This window comes from Paramormyrops kingsleyae, chromosome 17 (genome assembly GCF_048594095.1).
Source record: "Paramormyrops kingsleyae isolate MSU_618 chromosome 17, PKINGS_0.4, whole genome shotgun sequence".
In the NCBI taxonomy this organism is placed as follows: domain Eukaryota; kingdom Metazoa; phylum Chordata; class Actinopteri; order Osteoglossiformes; family Mormyridae; genus Paramormyrops; species Paramormyrops kingsleyae.
In genome coordinates, this window is record NC_132813.1 from 9858949 (window position 1) to 9880444 (window position 21496).

At 46.2% G+C, this 21496-nt stretch overlaps 1 protein-coding gene across 2 annotated transcripts in view; it reads right to left on the reverse strand.

The window, feature by feature from the left end:
* Nucleotides 1–18448, reverse strand: part of sik3 (SIK family kinase 3) — a 39551-nt gene extending 21103 nt beyond the window's left edge. The window contains exons 1-10 of one of the 2 annotated variants that reach the window (XM_072701291.1): nucleotides 18113–18448; nucleotides 6391–6507; nucleotides 5674–5737; nucleotides 5373–5534; nucleotides 4610–4734; nucleotides 4392–4515; nucleotides 3256–3374; nucleotides 2945–3055; nucleotides 2198–2332; nucleotides 522–587 (exon numbers count right to left, since the gene is read on the reverse strand). In XM_072701291.1, the coding sequence (XP_072557392.1) occupies nucleotides 522–587; nucleotides 2198–2332; nucleotides 2945–3055; nucleotides 3256–3374; nucleotides 4392–4515; nucleotides 4610–4734; nucleotides 5373–5534; nucleotides 5674–5737; nucleotides 6391–6507; nucleotides 18113–18400 (1311 nt within the window). In that variant the 5' untranslated portion in view covers nucleotides 18401–18448. The remainder of the gene's footprint in view (nucleotides 1–521; nucleotides 588–2197; nucleotides 2333–2944; nucleotides 3056–3255; nucleotides 3375–4391; nucleotides 4516–4609; nucleotides 4735–5372; nucleotides 5535–5673; nucleotides 5738–6390; nucleotides 6508–18112) is intronic. The other variant, XM_023833451.2, reaches the window with a different exon arrangement.
* Nucleotides 18449–21496: the final 3048 nt, after the last annotated feature.

A 21496-nucleotide genomic window follows, 5' to 3' on the forward strand; every position in this document is an offset into this window, starting at 1 on the left:
CAGAGCCCTAACCCTCAGTTCATCTAACTGCATGTCTTTGGACCGCGGCAGGAAACCCACATGATTCAGGGAGAATAAGCAAAATCCACACGTACAGAGTGGCAACGAAATGTGAACCTGGTAGCTACTGGGCCCTCCAGCAAAATACCAAGCTACAGAGATGAGTCAAGGTGTTTTTGGAAAAACTTGCACCTATTAGGCCAGTGTTTCCCAACTCGGCCCTCGGGGACCTGCAGACAGTCCATGTTTTTTTGCTCAGCAGCAAAAATGTGAACCGTCTGGCAGGGAGCAAGGGGAGAGCATCTATGGGTTTCCCGAGGACCGGGTTGGAAAACACTGTATTAGGTGACCGAAAATACCCTAGTAAAGCATTATGTGATTTTAGTAATCAAATAATCTCTTAAGTATATATGAGCTGCCCATAAACATATATGTGTTGGAGCTTGAAATTGCAGGACAAATGAATCTAATGTTCTGCAATAAGTGTCACATGAATTGCAGCGGTGCAGACGATAACTGACCTCTACAATCTGGTTTTCTGGGTTGATTAATTGGACATGAGGGACAGTCAGGATCGGGCCATCCATCTGGGGGGGGTGGGGGGGGGGGGTAAAGAAGAGGTCAGACAGCAGCATAATCCTTGGGTGTCTGTATGTCTTACAGGTGCTGATTGATGCCTACCTGCACTAGGGCTGCATGATATTGCGAAATCACGTTGCAATATTTATTCTTTCTGCGATATATATTGCGATATTGGGATTTTTTAAAAATCTAATTAGTTCAATAGCTCTATTGCAGGGGTATTCAACTAAAATTTAAAGAGGTCCAGTTAGAGGAAATTTCTCGAGGCAAAGCTCCAGAAGATCATAATGTCTTACTATATAGTGTGATGTATATTTAAGTAGCCTATCAGTTGTATCAACACTGCATGTAATCAGTACCTGACTGTCAAATCAAGTTAATTCAATACAATTCAATTCGAGATGTCTGCATACATATGTAACATATGTAATGCTTTTGTGTAAATTAACCGTGTAAATACACTTTTGACATAGCTTATTTTAGGTTTATAATGGAATAATACAGATTTGCCGTAAGATTTCCTGCGCGAGTCTGAAATCCTGAGTGGCGTGCCAAATGCTGAAAACGTACAATTTTTGTTTCACCTGAGTTGATTTATATAACAGATAACATTACTTTATACAGTTGTTAAAAAGCGGAAACTTCCACGAACATGAAATCACCAATAAACTACGTCTATTTATCCAACATGTTATATAATACATACTGTATTTGAAAACTTTTCAGCTGTATGATTTTAGGACAGATCAGCCACTCTTAGGAACATTACGGCTTTTTGGTTGTGGGTGTTAGCTTCGCTGCTGTTATTAAACAGCCACTCTGTTAGGAACATTATGGCTTTTTTGGTCGCTTTGCTGCTGCTATTAACACTAATGACACATTAGCAAACAAAGAGCTGCATACGCCGAACTACATCTTGCTTGGCGGTCAAAGGCGTTTGACGTTCACTGGCGTGGGAAACGGCGGTTCTACTGCTAAACCACTACCGAAAAGACTACAAAAACTGCGCCGGTTAAAATAGAAGCGTCCCATCAGGTTTTAAATCATAACTTTCTGTTTTGGCTATCGGTCTGGGTCCGTATGGGACAGCTTCTGGGTTCGGACACCGACCGCAGTCCGCCTGTTAGTGACCGCTGCTCTATCGGTATAATTAATCATTCTAGAAAGATAGAGCTGATTTTGCCCAAATATAAAGGTAATGATTACTTAATCAGTACTAAACAGTGCATGAGCATTAAACTAAGGAAGCTTATCGCATATGGGAGTTAACTTGAGTGACAAAATAGTACTGGGTTAAATGGTTAGCGCTGGGATCGAGAATGTTTGTGATTGGTGGTTTGTTCTGTGATCGACATGTTTGTTAGCTGCCGGTGCAAAGCTGCGCGTCGGCCTTGTATCCAAAAACCGTTAAATTAACCTAAATTATATGACAGACTTTTGTGGATTAAGAATAAGAACAGCGTGACATTTGTTCGTTTAGCAAAAACACCAAAAGCGTTGTCCACGCTGCTTAATTTAATTTGCGTTACTTAACATCGCACATCCTGCGATGTGACTGTTGCACGTGTGTACATTGCGATGACGATGCTGAAACGATATATCGCGCAGCCCTAACCTGCACATTGCTGAGGGGGATGGGTAAGCCCCGTGGACCAGGAGGCTTAAAGTGCAACGTCTTGTGTTTTTTGAGCCGCTCGCAAAGCAGACTGTAGATGGCGCTGCAGTGATCATAGGCGTCTGTCTGGAGTGACTGGGGAGGCATTCACACAAAAGAGTGAAACAGCATACTCAGACAGTAGGTACTGAACACTGCCAGAGATCTATTACTCAACCATTAATGTAGTACATACTGTATATGTATATACGAGAACAGTATGCATGCACTCGGACACACTTCAGCCCCCACCTTGCGTGTTACTTGTTTACCAATAACATAGCTTGACCCCCCCCCAAAAGATTAAAAAAAAAAAAACGGTTCAAAATTACAAACAAACAAAAAAGAATACTTAGAGTAAACTTATGTTACTGGGTATCGATTTCTACTTAAATTTATTGAGACAGGACTTCCTCCGCCATCTTGACAAAAAATTTCGAGCAAGCAACGTTAGTACTCCAGAGGCCTTGTGGGATAGCGTAGCATCGGTTAGACACTTCGGAACTGCTCGCCTACTGTCTTATCTACACCGAAGATTCGGACTTACGGCTTACATCCCAATCTATGTTTCTCTTACTACATGGCACACAGGTATGCAATTCTGGATGCACCCGATCTCATCACACACTGTTTTCCCCTGTATTACAAGATGTGGACAAGACATGGCAGTAACCTCAGTTTTCTGACAGTGCCCCCTAGTGGCCTCACCTGAAGCGTTTCCTCGCGTTTGAACCCCATGTCATCCATGGCCATCAACACCTGCTCGTTGATGAGCTCCGTCTCCCGTTCCGACTTCACCTGCTCGCACTCCGCTATCAGCTGGGGAGCAGAGTGAATCGGAAGGCGTTCGTTAAAAGTCACTGAGCCATCTGACTGGCCGAACGCCTCTGAAAAGCCTGGCCAACGACATCAGAAAATGACTGGCAGAACCAAAACAGTCACATGTGCAAAGCAGAGGAGGGGGTGGTGATGTAGGAGATGCAATGGCGCGTGTTATTGACCGGCGGCACTGCCCCCACCCTCTCGAACTCGGGGTCGGGGTCCCCCTGCTTCATCCACTTGTTCTTGCAGATTTGCTCCATGGAGAGGCGCCGATTGGGATCCAGAACCAACATGTGCCGGATCAAGTACTCGCAGTCTGGGGTACGCACACATGAAAAAGCCTAAGTCGTCGTTACCGCACTGATCGCCACAAACTGCAACTCAACACCAGCAGTCCATCTGGCATAATGTAATCAACAGCTTCTCTTAGGAGCCTAGCCATAGGCTGGATCACTGGGAAGAGCATTGGCTCATTGATTATTATAGAAGTGTTTCCCAGCTCAGTCCTCAGGGACCCACAGACGGTCCACGTTTTTGCTCCCTCCCAGCTCCCTGCCACACATTTTTGCTCCGGGGAGCCGAGAGGACCAAAAGTGTGGGCTGCCTTTGGGTGCCTGACGACCAGACTGGGAAACACTGTTCTAGCTCCTTTACAGCTGAAGCAAACTGACCCACTAAAGTACAGTGGCGAGTCACAGTCATCTCATTGTTTTCCCTTGTACCTGTCACATAAAATCGATCACTTCCTGATTCCTGGTCTATCTGCTATAAAGCAAACTATTCATTTCCTTAGAGGTTTAAAAGGCACTCCAAACTGGCAAAGAAATCTTCTGGCAATTTACGTATTGTTCTCAGAAATAGGTGATTGTTCATGATTGAAATGTAGCTAATTTTACAAAGTGAACAGCTTACATTTACATTTACTTATTTAGCTGATGATCTTTGTCCAAAGCAACATACAAGTTGGGTCAGAGAGGAGAGACGACAATCTCTCTGGACCAGTTACAGTTAAAGGCCTTGCTCGAGGGCCTGAAGGTGACATCATAATGCCAGCCCCAGGATTTGAACCAGCAACCTGCTGATCACAGACAGGCACACATGCCACAGGCATTGTTTAAAAAATAAACAATGCCTGTGGCAAGAATAAAAAATTTATAACAACAATAACCTGCCCTGGAGAATTAAGCGTGGCAACATTGTAGCAGTAAATGACAGAGGAGCTAATCATGTGACCATATTGCTCTAAGTGATGTCACACTATTGATGGGCCTCAGCAGCCTGCACAAGTCCAGCGGGGGCCGGGCCAGCGGGGGCCGGGCCAGCGGGGGCTCACCCGTGGACATGAAGAAGGGGATGCGGAACTTCCCGCTCAGAACTCGGGCCCTCAGGTTCTGCAGGGTGCTGCCATCGAAGGGCAGGGCTCCACAGACCAGCACGTAGAGGACCACGCCCAAGCTCTGTGGAGAGGGGGGAGACTGAGTGAGGGGGGGGGCCGGAGGCCGGTGCTCTGCCTAGGGGCTGGGTGGATCGGGGCCCCGCTGTCTCACTCACCCAGATGTCCACCTTGGGACCGTCGTACTCCTTGCCCTCGAAGAGCTCCGGTGCAGCGTATGGAGGGCTGCCACACCACGTCTTCAGCAGCTGGCCCCGCGTGAACATGTTGCTGAAACCGAAATCTGACCAATGGGAAGCAAGGAGAACAGAAGGGAGGGAATTGGAAAAAGGGGAAATGGGAAAAGGGTGGGAACAAGGGGGGAGGGGGTAATAAAGATGGAGTGAGGGATGAAAAATGGAAAAAGAAAGGGAACAAAGGTTGAGAAAAATGGGGGGTAATAAAGAGAGGAAAGGGCAGGAGCAAAGGGCGAAATGAGAAATGGAGAAAAGAGAAAGAAAAGGGGGAAAGAGGAAAAGGAGGAAGCAAGAAAAGAAATGGGGCAAAGGGGGGAATGGGGGGAAAAAACAAGGAAATGAGAGAGGGGGAATCAGAAAGAAGGACGGGAGAGGTAGAACAAAGGGAGGAGAGGAGAATGGGGATGGAGCAGCGTCAGAAAAGGTGTCTGCAGATGTTTATTCAGCTTCTCTCGCTATTCAGCAGCCGGTGAGGCAGCCTGGCCACTGAGAACATCCCCTTTAACTCAGAAGGAGAAATGAGACTATTACACAATACTAAAAACTAGCCTGTTCGTGGCTGGTTTCACCAGGGATCTCCTTAATAATACTGTTATTTCGAGGGGGGAGAGGGCAGATAGGTTAAGGCTGGCAGGGCTGCGTCCGCTACCCCCCCTGCCTGCTCCCCTCAGCCCTCCCCACACACCTGCGATCTTGATGTTAAGGTTGTGGTCCAGCAGCAGGTTCTCGGCCTTGAGGTCTCTGTGTACGATGTTGCGACAGTGGCAGAAGTGGACGGCTGCCACGATCTGCTTGAACTTCCGCCGCGCATCCTTCTCCGCCATGCGCCCGTGGGCCACCAGGTGATCTGGGGGAGGGGGGTGGGGGTTGGGGACCAAACGTCAAAAATGTGCAAGCGGCCAAATCCATTCGGATTCGAATTATTTAGTTGCATATGGAGGAACGTGTTTTCTGGGCCTTATATACTCAACGAGAAGCTGGCTTACCGAAGATCTCCCCCCCGCTGGCGTACTCCGTCACCAGGTAGATGATCCTCTCTGTCTCCATCACCTGTGATGCGACAGGGTTACCGTGAGACACAGGCCCGGTCATGCAAGGCTTAGAAACTGGGATCTGCAGACTCCGAGCAACTAATACGCACGATTCATACATGAAATTAAAAACTCTATGGTGAGAGAGTTACTGCCAGACTTGACTGATAAAATGCCCCAGTGAGACCAGTATATCACTTATTTAATCCAGTGTTTCTCACCCCAGTCCTCAGGGCCCCCTAACGATTCATATTTTTGCTCCCTCCCAGCGCGCCTGAACCAGGTATTCGGTGTTCTTCATTGTTTGCTTCAGGTGTGTTGGGACTGGTGTGAGAAACACTGATTTAACCCTTTAAACACACCGTGACCAGCAGACTGTCACGGCTGTATTGCCATTGTTGATGACAGCAGCTACAGTCAGGCATGATTTTCATCAAAACCGCATAATAATAATTCCATAGCATATTTCCATGAAGATAATCCAGGTCAAGACTACAGAGTATTAAGGAAGTTTGTGCTTTGGAGGAGAGGAAAAAAGAAGGGAAAGAAAAGGACAGAAAGTGACAGGACGACTGATGCACCGAAAAGGAAAGACAGGCTGACGGTGAAGAAAAAACGGACGGATCAGGGGCCACAAAACAGGGTGACAAGAAGACCAAGGAGGGCCCCCACCTGGTACAGTCGGATGATATGTGGGTGCCTCAACATCTTCATGATCTGAACCTCTCTGAAGATCTTCTTCAGGTTCTCGTCATCCAGCTGGGTTTTGTCTACTATCTTGATGGCCACCTGTAAAACACAGAGCGAGTTGTGCAGTTCTTTTCCGCGCCATGCGAGCAGTCACGCTCCGTTATTTTTGCTTGGTTACGTACATTTTTACTTGATTGGCTAATGCTTTAACTCAAATCCAGCAGTGCTGATTCAAGGTCTGTCAGCTGCATGAAGACACAGCTAATCCAACCTCTAAATACTCTCCAAAATACAATGGTTAACTATTTATTATCTGGCTACAAGACTAAGAACATAAGCCGACTCAAGTAACCAAAAGAATTAAGGCCGTTTTACTGAATGCTATATATGACACTGCCAAATACAACTGCATAATTACTTAGCCATATCGATCCGTCAAACTCAATTCATAGTTTAAAACATTTTATTCTACTAGCAGTTCATTCAATTATTGATTAAGCATAGTGGAGTAAAGTTAAAATATTAATTCAGGAGCTTTATCCAAAGAGTACCTAAACGGTTGAACAGTGTTTCTGTGGGAAAATCAGATTAGATTTTCTCTTCCAAGAAACAAAACCCCAACACAAAGCCCAAAGACTGCCTAAGACGCAGTGTATGGTTATCCTGTCAAACAGCATCTGGTTGAAGGGAAAAAAAGGCTGGCAAACAGTGAAAGAAATCGTCGGGTCAAGTACGCATCTATGGACTCTTGCAGGATAATCAGGTTTTTTTGCTATAGACCACTGTCCCAAAGAAAGCAGATAAGTTATTGGGGTACAGAACATAAAGCCCAAAGGTTGTAGGTTTAAGACCGTGGATTTAAGACTTGTGATTTATACACTGAGTGACACGTTCGGATGAAGAGAATGGGTGTGAATCTTGCAATCTGCTTCGGGATGCAGCTATATGTTGAGTAAGAAGTCATTATTTAAAATCAGTAAAAGCCCCAGAGAGCCGCAAATGTAAATCACTGCAATGACGAAGCGGTCGAGCTGAAACAAAATTCGACTAATGGAATGGAGCATTTATTTAACTGAAAATGGGACACGTGGGCAAACGTGCATCCGGCTCGTGCTGGGCTCGCTCAGATTAACTGCTGATTAACGCCGCAAAACCTTGACTCACCGTTCCACCTGGTAGAAAAAGACAAGGTGTGACCGCTGCTTAGGCAAATAAAATGCAACCAGGTCGTTTTTTTTCCTTAACTTTAAATTTGTGCTGCCTTTTGTAATGTGTTTATTTGCTTTGCTGACGTTTTTTTATTATTTTTTTTTAATCTAAAGCGACAACGGCAGTACAGCCGGGCTCTTCCTGTGTCTGAATCAGCAGCCTTCAGGAACCAGGTCACTGCCCCTATCTGCCAACCTACCCTCTGCCAACATAACGCGCCATTCTCACATGGGGTCGCGTACCCCATACTAAACCTGAAAACACAAACTACATCTGAACTCAGCCTAAAGGTGGAAGGTCGACATTCTGACTTTCGTGCAATTCCATTTATCGCAACGCTCAACACACAGGGGGCGATCAGGCTGAGCGAGTTAGGCCTCCATGCCTTTGATCGGTAGGCCCTTGAGCAAGGCCTTATCCCCCTAAAATGCTCCAGGGTTGCCAGGTAAAGACCCTGACCTCAAGTTTCACTCTCAACTATATAAATGCGAGTGTGTATGTCTCAAAGGAAAACAGGATGGGATACGAGAAAAGAAGCCTTCCAGTATCTGTATTTGTGCACACCACAAATAAAGCATCATTTCATATTTTATCATTCATGATGCTTTATTTGCCATTTGCCCAAGTATGAGTATACTCTATGTACACACTATGCTTCTTTTGCATATCCCATCTTGCTCTCTCTTGACACATATACTCATTCGCAAACCAGTCAGTCAACACATTAAAACCACCTGCCTAATGTGTAAATCCCCCTTGCGCCGCCAAAACAGCTCTGACCCGTGGGGCCATTTTCTCTGAAGGTGTCCTGTGGTATCTGGCACCGAGACATTAGCAGCAGATCCTTTAAGTCCTTAAAGTTGCACGCTGGCGCCTCCATGGTTGGACTTGAACTGATTTGAGAACCTAGGGAATCTGGCGGCCAAATGAACACCTTGAACTGTTTCTCATGTTTTTCAAACCATTGCTGGACAGTTTTCGCAGGGTGGCAGGGTGAAATAGACCACTGCCATCGGGGAAGACCACTGCCATCGGGGAAGACCACTGCCATGAAGAGGTGCACTTGGTGTGTAACAATGCTTAGGTAGGTGTCGGTAAGTAACATCCACATGGATGGCAGGACCCAACGTTTCCCAGCAGAGCGTTGGCCAGAGAATCACACTGCTTCTGCAGGCTTGCCTTCTTCCCACAGTGCATCCGGGTGCCATCTCTTCCCCAGGTAAACAAGAAACATGCACCCAGCCATGCACAGACAGTAACATAAGAATGCGCCTCATCAGATCAGATCGGACTACATCATTCCAATGCTCCAGTTCTGACACACACATGCCCATTGTAGGTGCTTTCGACGGTGGACAGGGGTCAGCATGGGTGTTCCGATCGGTATGCCGCTATGCAGCCCTATATGCCACAAGCTGCAATGCAAGCTGCAATGCACTGTGTGTTCTGACACCTTTCTACCAGGGCCAGGGCCAGCACCTTTTGTGCTACAGTAGTTCTCCTGTGGGATCAGACCAGACAGGCTAGCTTTTGCTCCACACAGGGGAGGGTATGGGCTTTGCTCAAGGGCCCAAAGGAGATGCGACTATTGTGCTGGGATGATTGAGTTATACAAGAGTCACATCAAGCTGTATTGCACCTCTTATGATTTTCTAAGGACTAGTACAGTCAACAGAATGCTCTCCATCCCTACATATTGAAACAATGTACATACACTACTGTTAGTTTTAACGGGAGTGGGGAGCTCGAGGTTGTAGCAAATATGCACTTGGAAATACATCTCACTCAGTCAGTATTAGCCCCCCACCACCAAAGTCCAACTTGCATATAACTGTTTATTAGCGAGTTCAGTTTAGACCCTGTGGGGTCTATGACATCATTTAAAAATAGTGTGAATGGTGCACAAATTCGACCACAGAAGATGAGGTGAGCGGGATGGAGAAAACGATGACAGGCAGGAGGCTGGACGACCCTAAGCGCCGGAGCACTTTATACCCCCGTGATAAACGTGCCGTAACTGAATGATGGTAAATAGCGACCGCGAGGCTTTTACAGGGGCCCAGGATGCACACTGCTAAACCAACAGCCGTTTAATTAATGTTTGCCGTGGTCAGTCTCGATTTTCAGGGCAAGTGAGAGTCAGGATGGGCATCTGCGGTTCTGTTCTGTGGCTTGTGTGAGACAGACAAAGGAGGGAAAAGGAGCGGTAAAGAGAAATGAAGAGGGGATGTAAGAGGCAGAACAGGAGGCAGAGAGAGAGATGGCTGTCAGGGAAGAGAGCCGAGGGAATTAAGGTATTTCGACAGAGCTGTGTGACAGTTTTATGGAGAGGAAGAGGAAAAGAGAAAAAGGAGAGTCAGAGGATAATGACCACAAAACAAGAGAATGTCTTTTTGGTGAAAATACATGGACAGTCAACAGCAACCAATGCTAAAATGCCTCATCTTTCTAGAAAAGTCTCTGCGGTGGCTAAAAGCTGTAACACTGGTCACATCCGTCGCTCCAGGTTTCCGTCACACCTGAACAAGCCTATGATGTCACAAAAAGCACCTATTATATCAATTATCTGCCTTGAACTTATGTTTACGTTCATGTTTTAAGGGAAGTCCAACAGAAGGACTTTGCGGGGGGCAGCCTATTACATTTAAGGGTCATAAAAAAAAGACATAAATCAAGACCTAGAAAAAAAAAAGGGAGGGGCCCATTGTCAGGGATATGATGGGCAGATTCGAGGAGGGGAAATGAGGTCGACGAGGTCAGGCCTGTGTGAAAGAGCCCGCCCCCTCCCCTCGTCAGGCCAGATGTTCGGCGTGCAGGTAAAAGCGAATGAAAGGCGACTGCACCACGACAGCTGGAGGCTAGGCAGGGCAAAGCGGCCCAGCCAGGAATAAGCGTCATGTGGCTGACAGACTCGCTGGTGAGCCTGTGGGGCTCACGGGGCAGCCGAAGATGTGGGAGGTGAAGTCGCTGTACTAGGAGGGGGGAACCGGGCACCGGTGATGGTACAGAGGGAGAAGATGGAGCCATAGTTACACGAGGAGCCCTACAGAGAAGGAACCTGGATGCGGACTGGTGGCCATGGTCAATTTCCAGCAAAGGAAACCAAGAACAAAATCAAACCATAAGAGCTCCATCAAACCTGGGGATTATTCAACACCTCCCACCCGGGGAATGGAACCCAAAATCAGACCAAATCAACAGCACCCAGGTATACAGCTATATTGGCCAAGAAACCCTGGAATGACCCAATAATTCCGACGCCCCCTGCATTTGCGCCGCGTTCACCACAACTTTATCAAAGTCACAGGCCAACCAAGGACCGAGAAGCTGAACGCTTGGTGTTTGGCAGAGACGTCATTTACGGTGGAGCGAGTCTCAAGTTGGCCTCTGTTCTCATCTAGTTAAACCAAATCTGTACTGCAGAAGGTCTGCCATATCTGGTCAGTTCGAACCTCATACGACTTCTTAACTCTCACACGCTCCTGCAAGAATTACGCTACTATGAGAAAAGTCACCTGACATGTGCCTTTGGGGTCAATTTTGTCCCCAGGGTATGCATGGGACCCACCTTAAGGATCACATCACCACACACAGGCAAAACACACGATGCCAGAGACACCGGATAAATGACCTGACCCTGTGCTCGGACCCAAAGCATGTGTGTTTCTCAAAGGCGAGCAAGATAGGACATGAAAAAAGTATCTCAATGTACTTATATTTGCGCACATAGCAAATAAAAAGCATCATCATCATCATCTCAACACCACAAACCCCATTCAACAACCCCATTTGTGAACACCAACCCTAAGAGATAGGAGCCTGTGAAATAACCCCTTGTTCACTGTGGATAATATTCTCATCTCATTCTCATGTTCTCTGATCCATCAAAGCCCGGATGCATCAGTTTTCAGTGTGTCCACGTCAACTTGGAGAACACTTCATTACCACCGCCCACACGCTAACACACGCGTCACTGTCACACGTGTCTCTCGCTCCCAGTACAAATCCTCTCAAAATCTAGGATATCTTTCACTCTTCCAGATTCAAAAACCAGAAAGCTAATCACACCAGTCACAGTCTGGTCTGACCCGACTCTCGCGAAGGTACAGGATGTCACACGCGAAAACCAAATCACGACACGTTTCCTCTCACTTTGATTTTTCGAAACAAGAACACCTCCAGTGAGCTCTGTATCAGCCGGACCCATCAACAGAATAATCTTTTATGTGTGTGTGTGTGTGGGTGTGTGTGTCATATGACAGTTACTGCAAGGTTACAGGGGGAAGAAAAAAAAACGCAAGGTAATCAATATCGCTCAGCGGTGTAGGCGAGGAATCGGTAACGCAGAGGTGTCCTTAGCGGAAACTACAGCCTAGCATCCAATCAGCCACCTGTGGTGAAAAACTCACAGGGAAGACAAGTACTGGGATGGTGCGAAGCCACCATAGAAATCACGACAGCAGATATGGGAGAGAAATAACTTTTAAACCCGCGCAAACTTCACCCACTGCTGACCATTAGCATTAAACCTGAGCTGCCGGCCCCTCAGCCATCTCAACTACAAATATAGGTTAGAAAAAACCAGGTCATTAGCAAACGGCGCTAATCTTGTTTTGAGTTAGATACATAGTACTTAGGGTGTCTGACTCACATGGCTGCTGTAATGACTCAGCCCTGCACGCGCTCGCGCTTGTTCAAAGGGGAGTTTGAAATTTACAAGGGAGGGGAGGATGTTCACCACGGTCTGTAAGCAGGACCACTTCAAGTCACGCTCCTCCCATTCCAGGCGGATGATGGCGGCGCCGGATGGTGCTCAGGCAAGGTTAACGAGCAAAGGGCTCCAGAAAGAGGCAGCAGTGTCATCGGGGGGGGGGTGGGCGAGCTTGTGATCCCCCGCTCTGCTTATCATCATAAGCTTCTGACAGGTTTGCGAAGCAACAAGATAGCCAGTATTTTATTGTTTCCTATCTGATGAGCCAGCAGAACCAGGAAGGCTTGTTGGGGGGGGGGGAGAGAAAGTAAAATAATAAGCTTCAGACACAGAATAATTATTTACCAAATGCAGCCTAACTTTGGCATGAGGAGGGGGCGGAGCCTATATGGCCAAGGCGATCTTTGAACGAAACATGAAAAGCTGTGCCAGTAAAGACGGTATAACGCCCCCTGCAGGCCAAGCACTGCCGGCTGTCCAGCTCTCGCTTCGGCAGCAGGACGTGGGCGGACGCCGCTTCCCGGCTCCACTTAAAACCTTTTTATTGGATCCAGTATCGCCATGTGGGATCTTGTGGGGGGGAGACGAGGGGCCACCCCAGGCCGCCCCCCAACGCCCCCCCTCCATCCGTCACCTTCCGTTGTTGTTGACAAAACAACGCCAGAATGTTCCAGATAAGACGCCGGGGTGGACGGAGTCGTGGCATTTAGAGGGGAAGCACGCTAGGAGCAGACAGAGAAGCGCCAGTCGGTGCACTTGGATTGGGTTGTTTTTCACCAGGCGGGAGAGGGAGAGTGTGCAAAGTGGGCACGCGTGGGTGTACATCCGTGTGAGCACTAGGCGTGTGCCCGCCGGTGCCAGTTAGAGGCCTCGCTCGTGTGGGCTGCCGCTCGATCTCTGCCGCATGTCGATTCCCTCTATTGAGCCGCCCCAGCCAGACGAAAAATCAGCCCCCTTATGTCAGAAAAGCGAGAATTAAAATCTGTACCTGCAGATTCTGCTTCTGACTACCAGCCGCAAGGGGAAACCCCCAGTGGTTCTGCTGTCAAAAAACCAGAGTGCGGTATACCGTGGTATTCCTGACTGACCAACCGAACGAGGGATCTACCCACTACGTCTCTGTCAGCCATGGCAACCCAAGTGACGACCGGTTCAAAGTTCAATCGAGCAGCAGCCTCGGTGAGTTTATAGATGTCTTGCACAGGTTGGACGGGGGGGGGGGGGGTTATTCTTCATGGATTTCAGCACGTTACTCAAAAATACGGAAGAAACCAATTCAGCTTGTGATAAAACACCCCCTTAGCTACAAGACAAAACAAAACATCTCTTAAAGCTTTTAGCAACCGATCTGCAGCCTAAAGCAGCACCTCCCCCCATGATGGTGCCTCGGCGGGGGCCGCGAGTGTCCGTGAAGCCCCTGGCTCTCCAGTGAAGGGCATCCGGCCCCCTCTGTAATCCCACCACTGCTGCCATCTTGCTTGCGGTTACGTTTTCAAAACAGATCCATCTTCAGAATCAGCTTGCTGGGAAAACAACCTGACAGGCCAAAGCGACTCGATACGTTGCCTCACGTCCTTATGCTACATTAGGGTCTTTCAAAGGCACAAAAGATAACAGACAGTCCATGAATCCATCCATCCATTCATCCAAACACTTACGTTGGCTTCAGGGATACCAGCCAAAACCAGATCGCCACCCATAACTCAGTTACCATAATACTGCACTAAACAATCAGCCTTAAAAAAAAATGGAGACATAGTGGAATGTAAACAGACAACAGATAAAAAACCACCGCCATACTCTCACTTTAAAACATAAGTCATTTAGGGGACAGTACTGACTAGACAGATGAGACAGCACACTAAATTAAACAGGAATTCCCCCCCCCCCCCCCAAAAAAAAAAAAACAACAACACAGGCAAAGTTGTAGTGATAAAAATCTATGTAGGCTTAAAAATAATGATTATACTCAAAAACCCAAAGCAGTTTGAGACATTACTTATCATAACACCACTGTGGGATTTTATAATTAGCAATAAATCCTATTTTTGGGAAAACGGAACTAAGAGTGACATATTTGTGTATATCAAATATTACAGTGAATGTGTGTATGCAGATGATTCCACTTTGCAGTCCTACTGGGATGACACCAGCCAGTCCACCCAGTGGCAAAGCACCCCAAAAGGGCAAGTGGGGGGGTGTGGGGTTGTGTCCTCTTAACTCTCACTGCCTGTCCGCTTCAGCGCTATCACCAATCAGGGCCCGGAGAGATAGAGAAAGAAAGATAGGAGCAACATAAAAAAACAACAGCAGTGCCCCTCCAACACAGGCAAGCCATGACTCGCCAAATCTCAGCCTTTAAGATGATACCCGTCCGGTCTTGGAGACAGTTACTCTATGGGGCTGCTGGGGGAGGTGGTGGGTGGGTGGGGGGGGGGGGGTCGATATCGATGTATGGAATGACAAGGTGGCGCTCAATGTCAGCAGTCTGCCGGCACGCCTCTCCTTAGCAGATCACTTTCAGTGAGGGTGACTTCCTCTGTTTTATTCTACCCATCAGCCATTTCTGCCAGTTTAATTCAGACTAAGCACCTTGGTCAAGGGCAGGACTGCAGGGGACTGAAAGCCTCTGGTCCCAAGTGCGGCAGCCCATTCGCTCGTTGTGACTCCGACTCTGATGTATCGACACTTTAATAACAAACGTGTTCTTATCAGGAGAAGCTCCTGCCGTTTGTGCATCTAGCACCGTGTCTTCTGCCACCCCCCGAGAATGGGGGTCACAGTGGCCTGCACTATTGCCCAGTGCCTCCAGTACTGGGAGCTCATATTCACTTTGTATTCCTTCATGTACTCCAGATTCCTCCCACAGTCCAAAGGCAAATTTGTGCCAATGAAATTGCCCATAGCGTGCATCCTGTGATCCAGCCTCCCGCTTAAGGTTCAATGCCCAATGTCCCCATTGACCTTGTAATGGATAAGAGGTTGGAAGATGGATGGCTGGAAATACCTCACGAAGCAGTTAGTTCAAGAACTAATGTACAATAAGGTCTCTCAAATATCAGCATATATGGGAGAAGACAATCTATGTATCCAAGCAACACAAAAAGATATTCAAACATAGAAACGACCCTTGCAATTCTTTTTATTACCAATATCATACTGATGTGTAATTAATTGCTTCTTTTTTTCCCCTGGTGATCTGAGCCATTTACAGGAAGAATCAGCCTTTGTGAAGCAATATGTGAAAGTGCAATTATATAACAGGACAGAACTGGACTTTGGATTTGCTTAACATTGGCAAAAAGGCGACAATTACAGCCTGCAGCTGTCTAAGAGTACTGTCACCTGAAACTGAAGCCACTAGTCACGAAAGAAACAGTAATTCACAAACTTATTATTGAATAAAACTTAATAAATGCATATAATTCCAATTATATTTATGCATGTGTGTATTCCTCTATGTTTGCATGTATATGTAGGATGTTTCTGATCAGTTACCCCTCATTATTAGCATCTTCCAAATACTTATGCAGTACAGATTGGGATGGATGGAGCTGAGTGGGGACATCCTGCCCAGATGGGATGCAGGTTCACCACAGGATGCACACACACACATACACTCACACGCCGGTCACGAAAGATTCAAAAACCTTATAGAACTGAACCAAAAAACAGCTTCAAATCCGTATATGATTTAAGTGACAAAAAGTAAACATACTTCCATATTAACCCCCATAAAACACATAAAATATGATGTGATTTTCTTAGACAACTTTATAGAGAAAAGATGACAGAAACCATTGATGACTTGTTCTTCTCAATCCTGTTGTCCTCCTTCTTCCGTCAATTAAGAGTCATCTCTCCTAACACACACACACAAAAAAACTGTGCCATGTCACTGGAACACAGCATTCCGTGACTTCTCCTCGCTGTCACCATCCCTCTGAGCTGCTGATGACTGTCCCCCTCCCAGGCCGACGCTACAGTCTGTGACCTGCGTACGCCGTAAGTGGCGACGTCACGATCACACCCCAGCCCCTGCTCTGCAAACACCTTTATCTTGCTGACCAAATAAGGCAGAGCGCCGGGGCAAGCTGGCAAACCACGCAAGAAAATAAGCCGGACCTATTCCTAATTTCTGCGACAGAACAGATCATCTGCATCGCAGGACCGCGCGACAGTCGCCAGTAAATCGCCGGTAACGGTTGCCGGTGAGGACTCCCCTACTGCCGTCCCGATTCACTGTGCGCCAGCACTGCCTGCCCCCGACTTTGCGGGTGTTAGCGCTACACCGTCGTCTGTTACCCCCCCCGGGACGTAGTGGAACATACCACTATTTGGCACTCCAGGTGGCTCGGCAACAAGCCTCCATCTAACACTGCCACCCCCACCGCATCACCGGCGACAAAGAGCAGCAGCCAAACCCTTTGGCTCACAGATCTATTAGCTTAACGAATCCCAGCCCAGGGTGAGAGAATCTGACCTCCGGTGCTACTAAGCGGTGGGGAGCAGAGGCAAGTGCTGGCAACCTCTGCTGGCACACGAGGCATACGGAAGATGAAGTGCAGCACTGGAGATGGTCTGACCTCTAATACCAGAAGATGAGCATTGGATCTTCCTTCATTGCACTGATTTCCAAGTGTGCATCACTGCTGACACTCAAATTCAACTGTTTCCCTTACAAATATGATAAATATTTGGGTGTCTGACAGCTTTGTGTGTGACAGAAAAAAGCGGGGGGGTTGTTGTATACTGTTGGACAAGACATCAATGCAGGTTACATTACATACATCTACGCGGTTAAACCTTAGACGACTGCTAGTGTCTGTAACAAACGCGAAGCCCAAATATTGATATAACGACATGAATACTGCTCAATTTCAGCAGTGAATCTGCCTACAAACGCCCACACTATGCAAAAACACAGGCGAACCCGCATGGGCACGTCAATATCAATAAAGGCTGACACATAGGCACCGCCAGGATGTACGCGGCAAAAAACGTTCCCACTTGGCCCCTCACTCATTCATCTGCCTGGCGTGCATTCCCTCTCTCTCAAACACACACACACACACTCATGCGCACACGAATCACAGACACCGAACAACAATCTGGACAAACGACGGAAACGCTGACCCGTGTTATACATACACACACACACTTTTTCACGACCGACCTGCAAACCGTCGAACCGACTCCGGCGCCCGGCTGACAGGGGTGGTGGGGGGGGGAGGTTACGCACTGACACATAACGCTACGGTATCACTGACCTGCACGAGCGCGCAGCCCCGCCGACACATTTACTCCCGTTAGCCCTTTTCTAACATTCGGGAAAATTACATTGAAGCACGAGGCAGTCGTGGGATACCGCCGACCGCGAAGGAAATCCCATTATAATTCAAACGAGCACCTCTTATTTATTTATTTAGATACCGTATAAGGATATTTGCCAGATAGTCACTAGGACGCCCCTGTATCACCCGGTACCCTCTACTTCCCATCTGACATGTCACCGATACGGCTCTCGCGTACTGACTCTCCGGGGTGAGACATCAGCGGCATCGGTCTGTCGGTCCACCGCTACCTTTCGGTTTACACCCCCGCTCTTAACCCCCGCGACTAAACCGGGCGATCTGAGCCTCCTTCCCCAGTCGGCAGGCCCGATGAGCAGCCTAGCGGTAGGAGGAGAAAGAAGGGGCACCGACACAGCGATAGCCACAACGGGACGAAACGATGACAGGCCGGATGCGGACGTCTTCGGTAGCCCCATATCGCTGCTCTTACCTTGGCTTTGGTAATCATGTGTGTGGCGAGTTTAACCACCGCAAAGTTCCCCTTGCCGATGGTCCGCTCCATCTCATAGTAGCCCACTCGGACTGGGGGGGGCCTGCTAGGCTGGAGGTGGCTGGAACCAGTGATGCAGCCGGTAGCCGTGGCGGATTTATGGTGGCTGATCCCGCTGGAGGTCTGTAATCGGCCCTGGGCACCCATGCCTACGGGGGCTGGTCGAGTAGAGTGCGTAATCCCGGCCGCTGTGGATCCAGCAGCACCTCCGCTCGACACAGCCGCCATCTTCTTGCCTCTCTGCGGGAACAACAAGCAGCCTTGCGGAGCGCGCAGCGCGGGCACGCCCCCGCCCTGCGTCACTGTGCGAAGGCTGTATCTCCGGAGCGCCCTCTCCAGGATGTATCCATGGCAACCATAAGCGTAACAATGACTTCATTGGGTCTGAACGCATATTGGGGTTGCCTTGGCAACCAAACTGTACCGTGAGACCAGTGAGACGAACATTGTCCTGCCATGACAACAGCAATATTCCAGCCTGTTCGCCTCTTGCCACTATTTATTACAACCCTGGTATTTCATTCCCTCTTCTCTTTCTATCCCTAGGGAACGCACCCTGCTGGTAGGAATTTTCGACTACTGGGATTGTGTATCTCATGAACGCGCAAAAGCAGTGAAAACCGTTCAAGGGCCATGCATATGCAGTGCCTGGCTAGGCGTAGGACAGAAAGCACCGATTTGTCCCATCGAATTGACAAAGATGTAATATAAAATAATACCAAAACTGTTTGGGCCAATAAGAGACCTGATTATTATACTAACGTTAGAAGCAATCGCTAAGCCATTGCTTTTAAGTAACACCGATACCACGTAGTGCTTACCCCTGGTTTTGGTATTTAATGGGTAAATGTTATCAAGCTCTACCTGGATACCATATGGTGTTTTGCGCCATTGCACAGTTAAACAAATCACGTGATTATGAGTAGTATATATATATCATGTTTCTAATCCTTAAAACAAGCGTAAGATGCTGCTTCGTGTATTCTTTTGCAATGTATGAGCAGATTTAAGTGGTATTGCATTTATGTATGAAGTAGTTGTATGGTATTGTATGTCCTTCCTTTTAGCAGTGTATGTTACAGTCTTTGCAGCAGTTTTAAAGTAGCACAAATAGAATTAAAAACAGGCGTCATATTAAGAGTGAGATTAAGGTGGACTTGGATCCCAGGGGAAATATCTGGGGTAATACAAAGAATTTTATATAACCAGCATATGTTTACCAGTTTAAGATTATTTAGTGCAGTCACCTTTCACGTAGAAATTACTCACAAAGAAGGGTGATCTTTTTAATCTATATTATCAATAGACTTTTATCTATATTAATTATGTAGTGTTCAGAGAGAGGGAGGTTTTATTTTAAAAGTGTGTCGCATAAAAAGTCAACGCAACAGGGTATGAGTGAACATTTTTGTAGGGAAACCTTTAGCTTTGGCTATTCAGCTATCAGATCTTTTTCATTATATCCGAACTCTCCCCTGCCGTATGTGAAAATGATACAGTGTAGTCAGTGACGTCATCAGCTGCATGTCAGTGATACACGGTTTGCTTCTTACATGTTTGTATTTCTGGGTTTCACATGCGTTATTATTAAAGTATCCATCATTGATATATGTCATGCTATGATGTTTTGTAATAAAATGCATCGTTTAAGAAGAGTCATGTGTTTTTTATTCTCTCTCTGTTTGCCTTCTCCTCTTATCCAAGGCCATTTTCACTCACTCCTGCTATGCTTATAAGCAGTGTTTGTACTGGGATTGGGGTAAGGTACAATTCATTTCTACCCTGATAAGTGCGTTTTACTTTCTCCCTGCTCCTGTCAGAATGTACAGTATATATCTTTTGCATTCGTAAAACACTATGACAGATACTTACAATAAACAAAATACACCATATGTTGAATATTTTTTATCATCAAAGCTATACCTGAGTATAACAGGATGCATCCGCTCAACAATGAAACATAATACTGATTTTTAATAATAAGATGTATACTACCGTTAGCAATTAACCTCTCTTTAGCACTGAATGGTACCATGCTCATCACTTTCCCTGGATTTTATAATTTATTTCTAAATGTGAAATACTGCTGCGGCATTCTTTGCTTCTATCAAATGGCTCCACTTAATATTGCTACCGAGCTCTGCCGAATTTCACTTTGCCGACTCATGTTTAATGTTATATTATATGTTGTAAGATACATGTTCTTAGTAAACTCGTAGTACTTAGCCTATAGTATTTTGTTCTTAATGTATATTGTATTGTAACGATGCGCTGTACTGTTCTTTGTAGTCTCCGCAGAAGGAATTCAAGTAATAATTTGATTGTCCTTTGTACACTGTATATATATGACAATAAAATTTTAAATCTTGAGTCTAATAAAATAATGTAAAATAGATGTTTTTTTTGTCCTGAAAGCTGCATACACAACATTTTATAAATCAGCTAACCGTGTTGCTGATTTTTTCTTCTAATGACATTTAAATTTAGCTTAAATTCAGAGGTTTTATTGACTTTGCACAGCTGATGTAAACAATTTAGGCTTCACTTTAATTGAAAGAATACAGAAGCGGTGCTACGCCTATGAGTTGGTGCCACCTTACAATAAGGCTACCGTTATAAAGGGATTATGAATGGTTTATAAACAGGTTATTAATTAGGTTGTAACGCTTTGCAAATCATTACTAAACAATTATAAACAAGTTATACCACAGTTTTCTTATTATTAATGAGTTACTACCATTTATAAGTGGCAAAGGGTACTTGTGATTTTGACAAACATTTTTTCCCATGGAACCAGTTCCTCAACCTCCACCTGCTAAGTTTATGACATAAGACAAGCTCAACTCCTCGATTTTGCACTTGGGGGAAAAACACAGAATACATACATACAGTGAACTGTAGTGGTCAGGGAAACTGAATCAGACTTAGTCAATTTATTTTTTTCAACATTTAAGTACACGATCACCGCATTTTACTTCAAAGAGACATCTTAAAATATGAAAAAGCAGTTGAATATCGAAGATTAAATATAATTTTACTAAGTAATATTAGTGAGATTAATCAGTATTACTTATTACCGTTTCTTGAAAAAATACAAAACTTTATACTTGGATGCAGTGAAGTAATACAAACCGGTCTTTCAATTTGGTTATTTTACTGTATGGCTACATGTGGTAATTATAAGGATGTACGAATCAGACGCTCTTAGGCGCTTTCACTAAGCGATGCCTCTAGGCGCTTAAAACAAACAATTCATAGTATTTTTTTAATTCTCTGCATCGTTATAAAACATTATTTAAAAAAAAAATAATAATAAAACGTGAT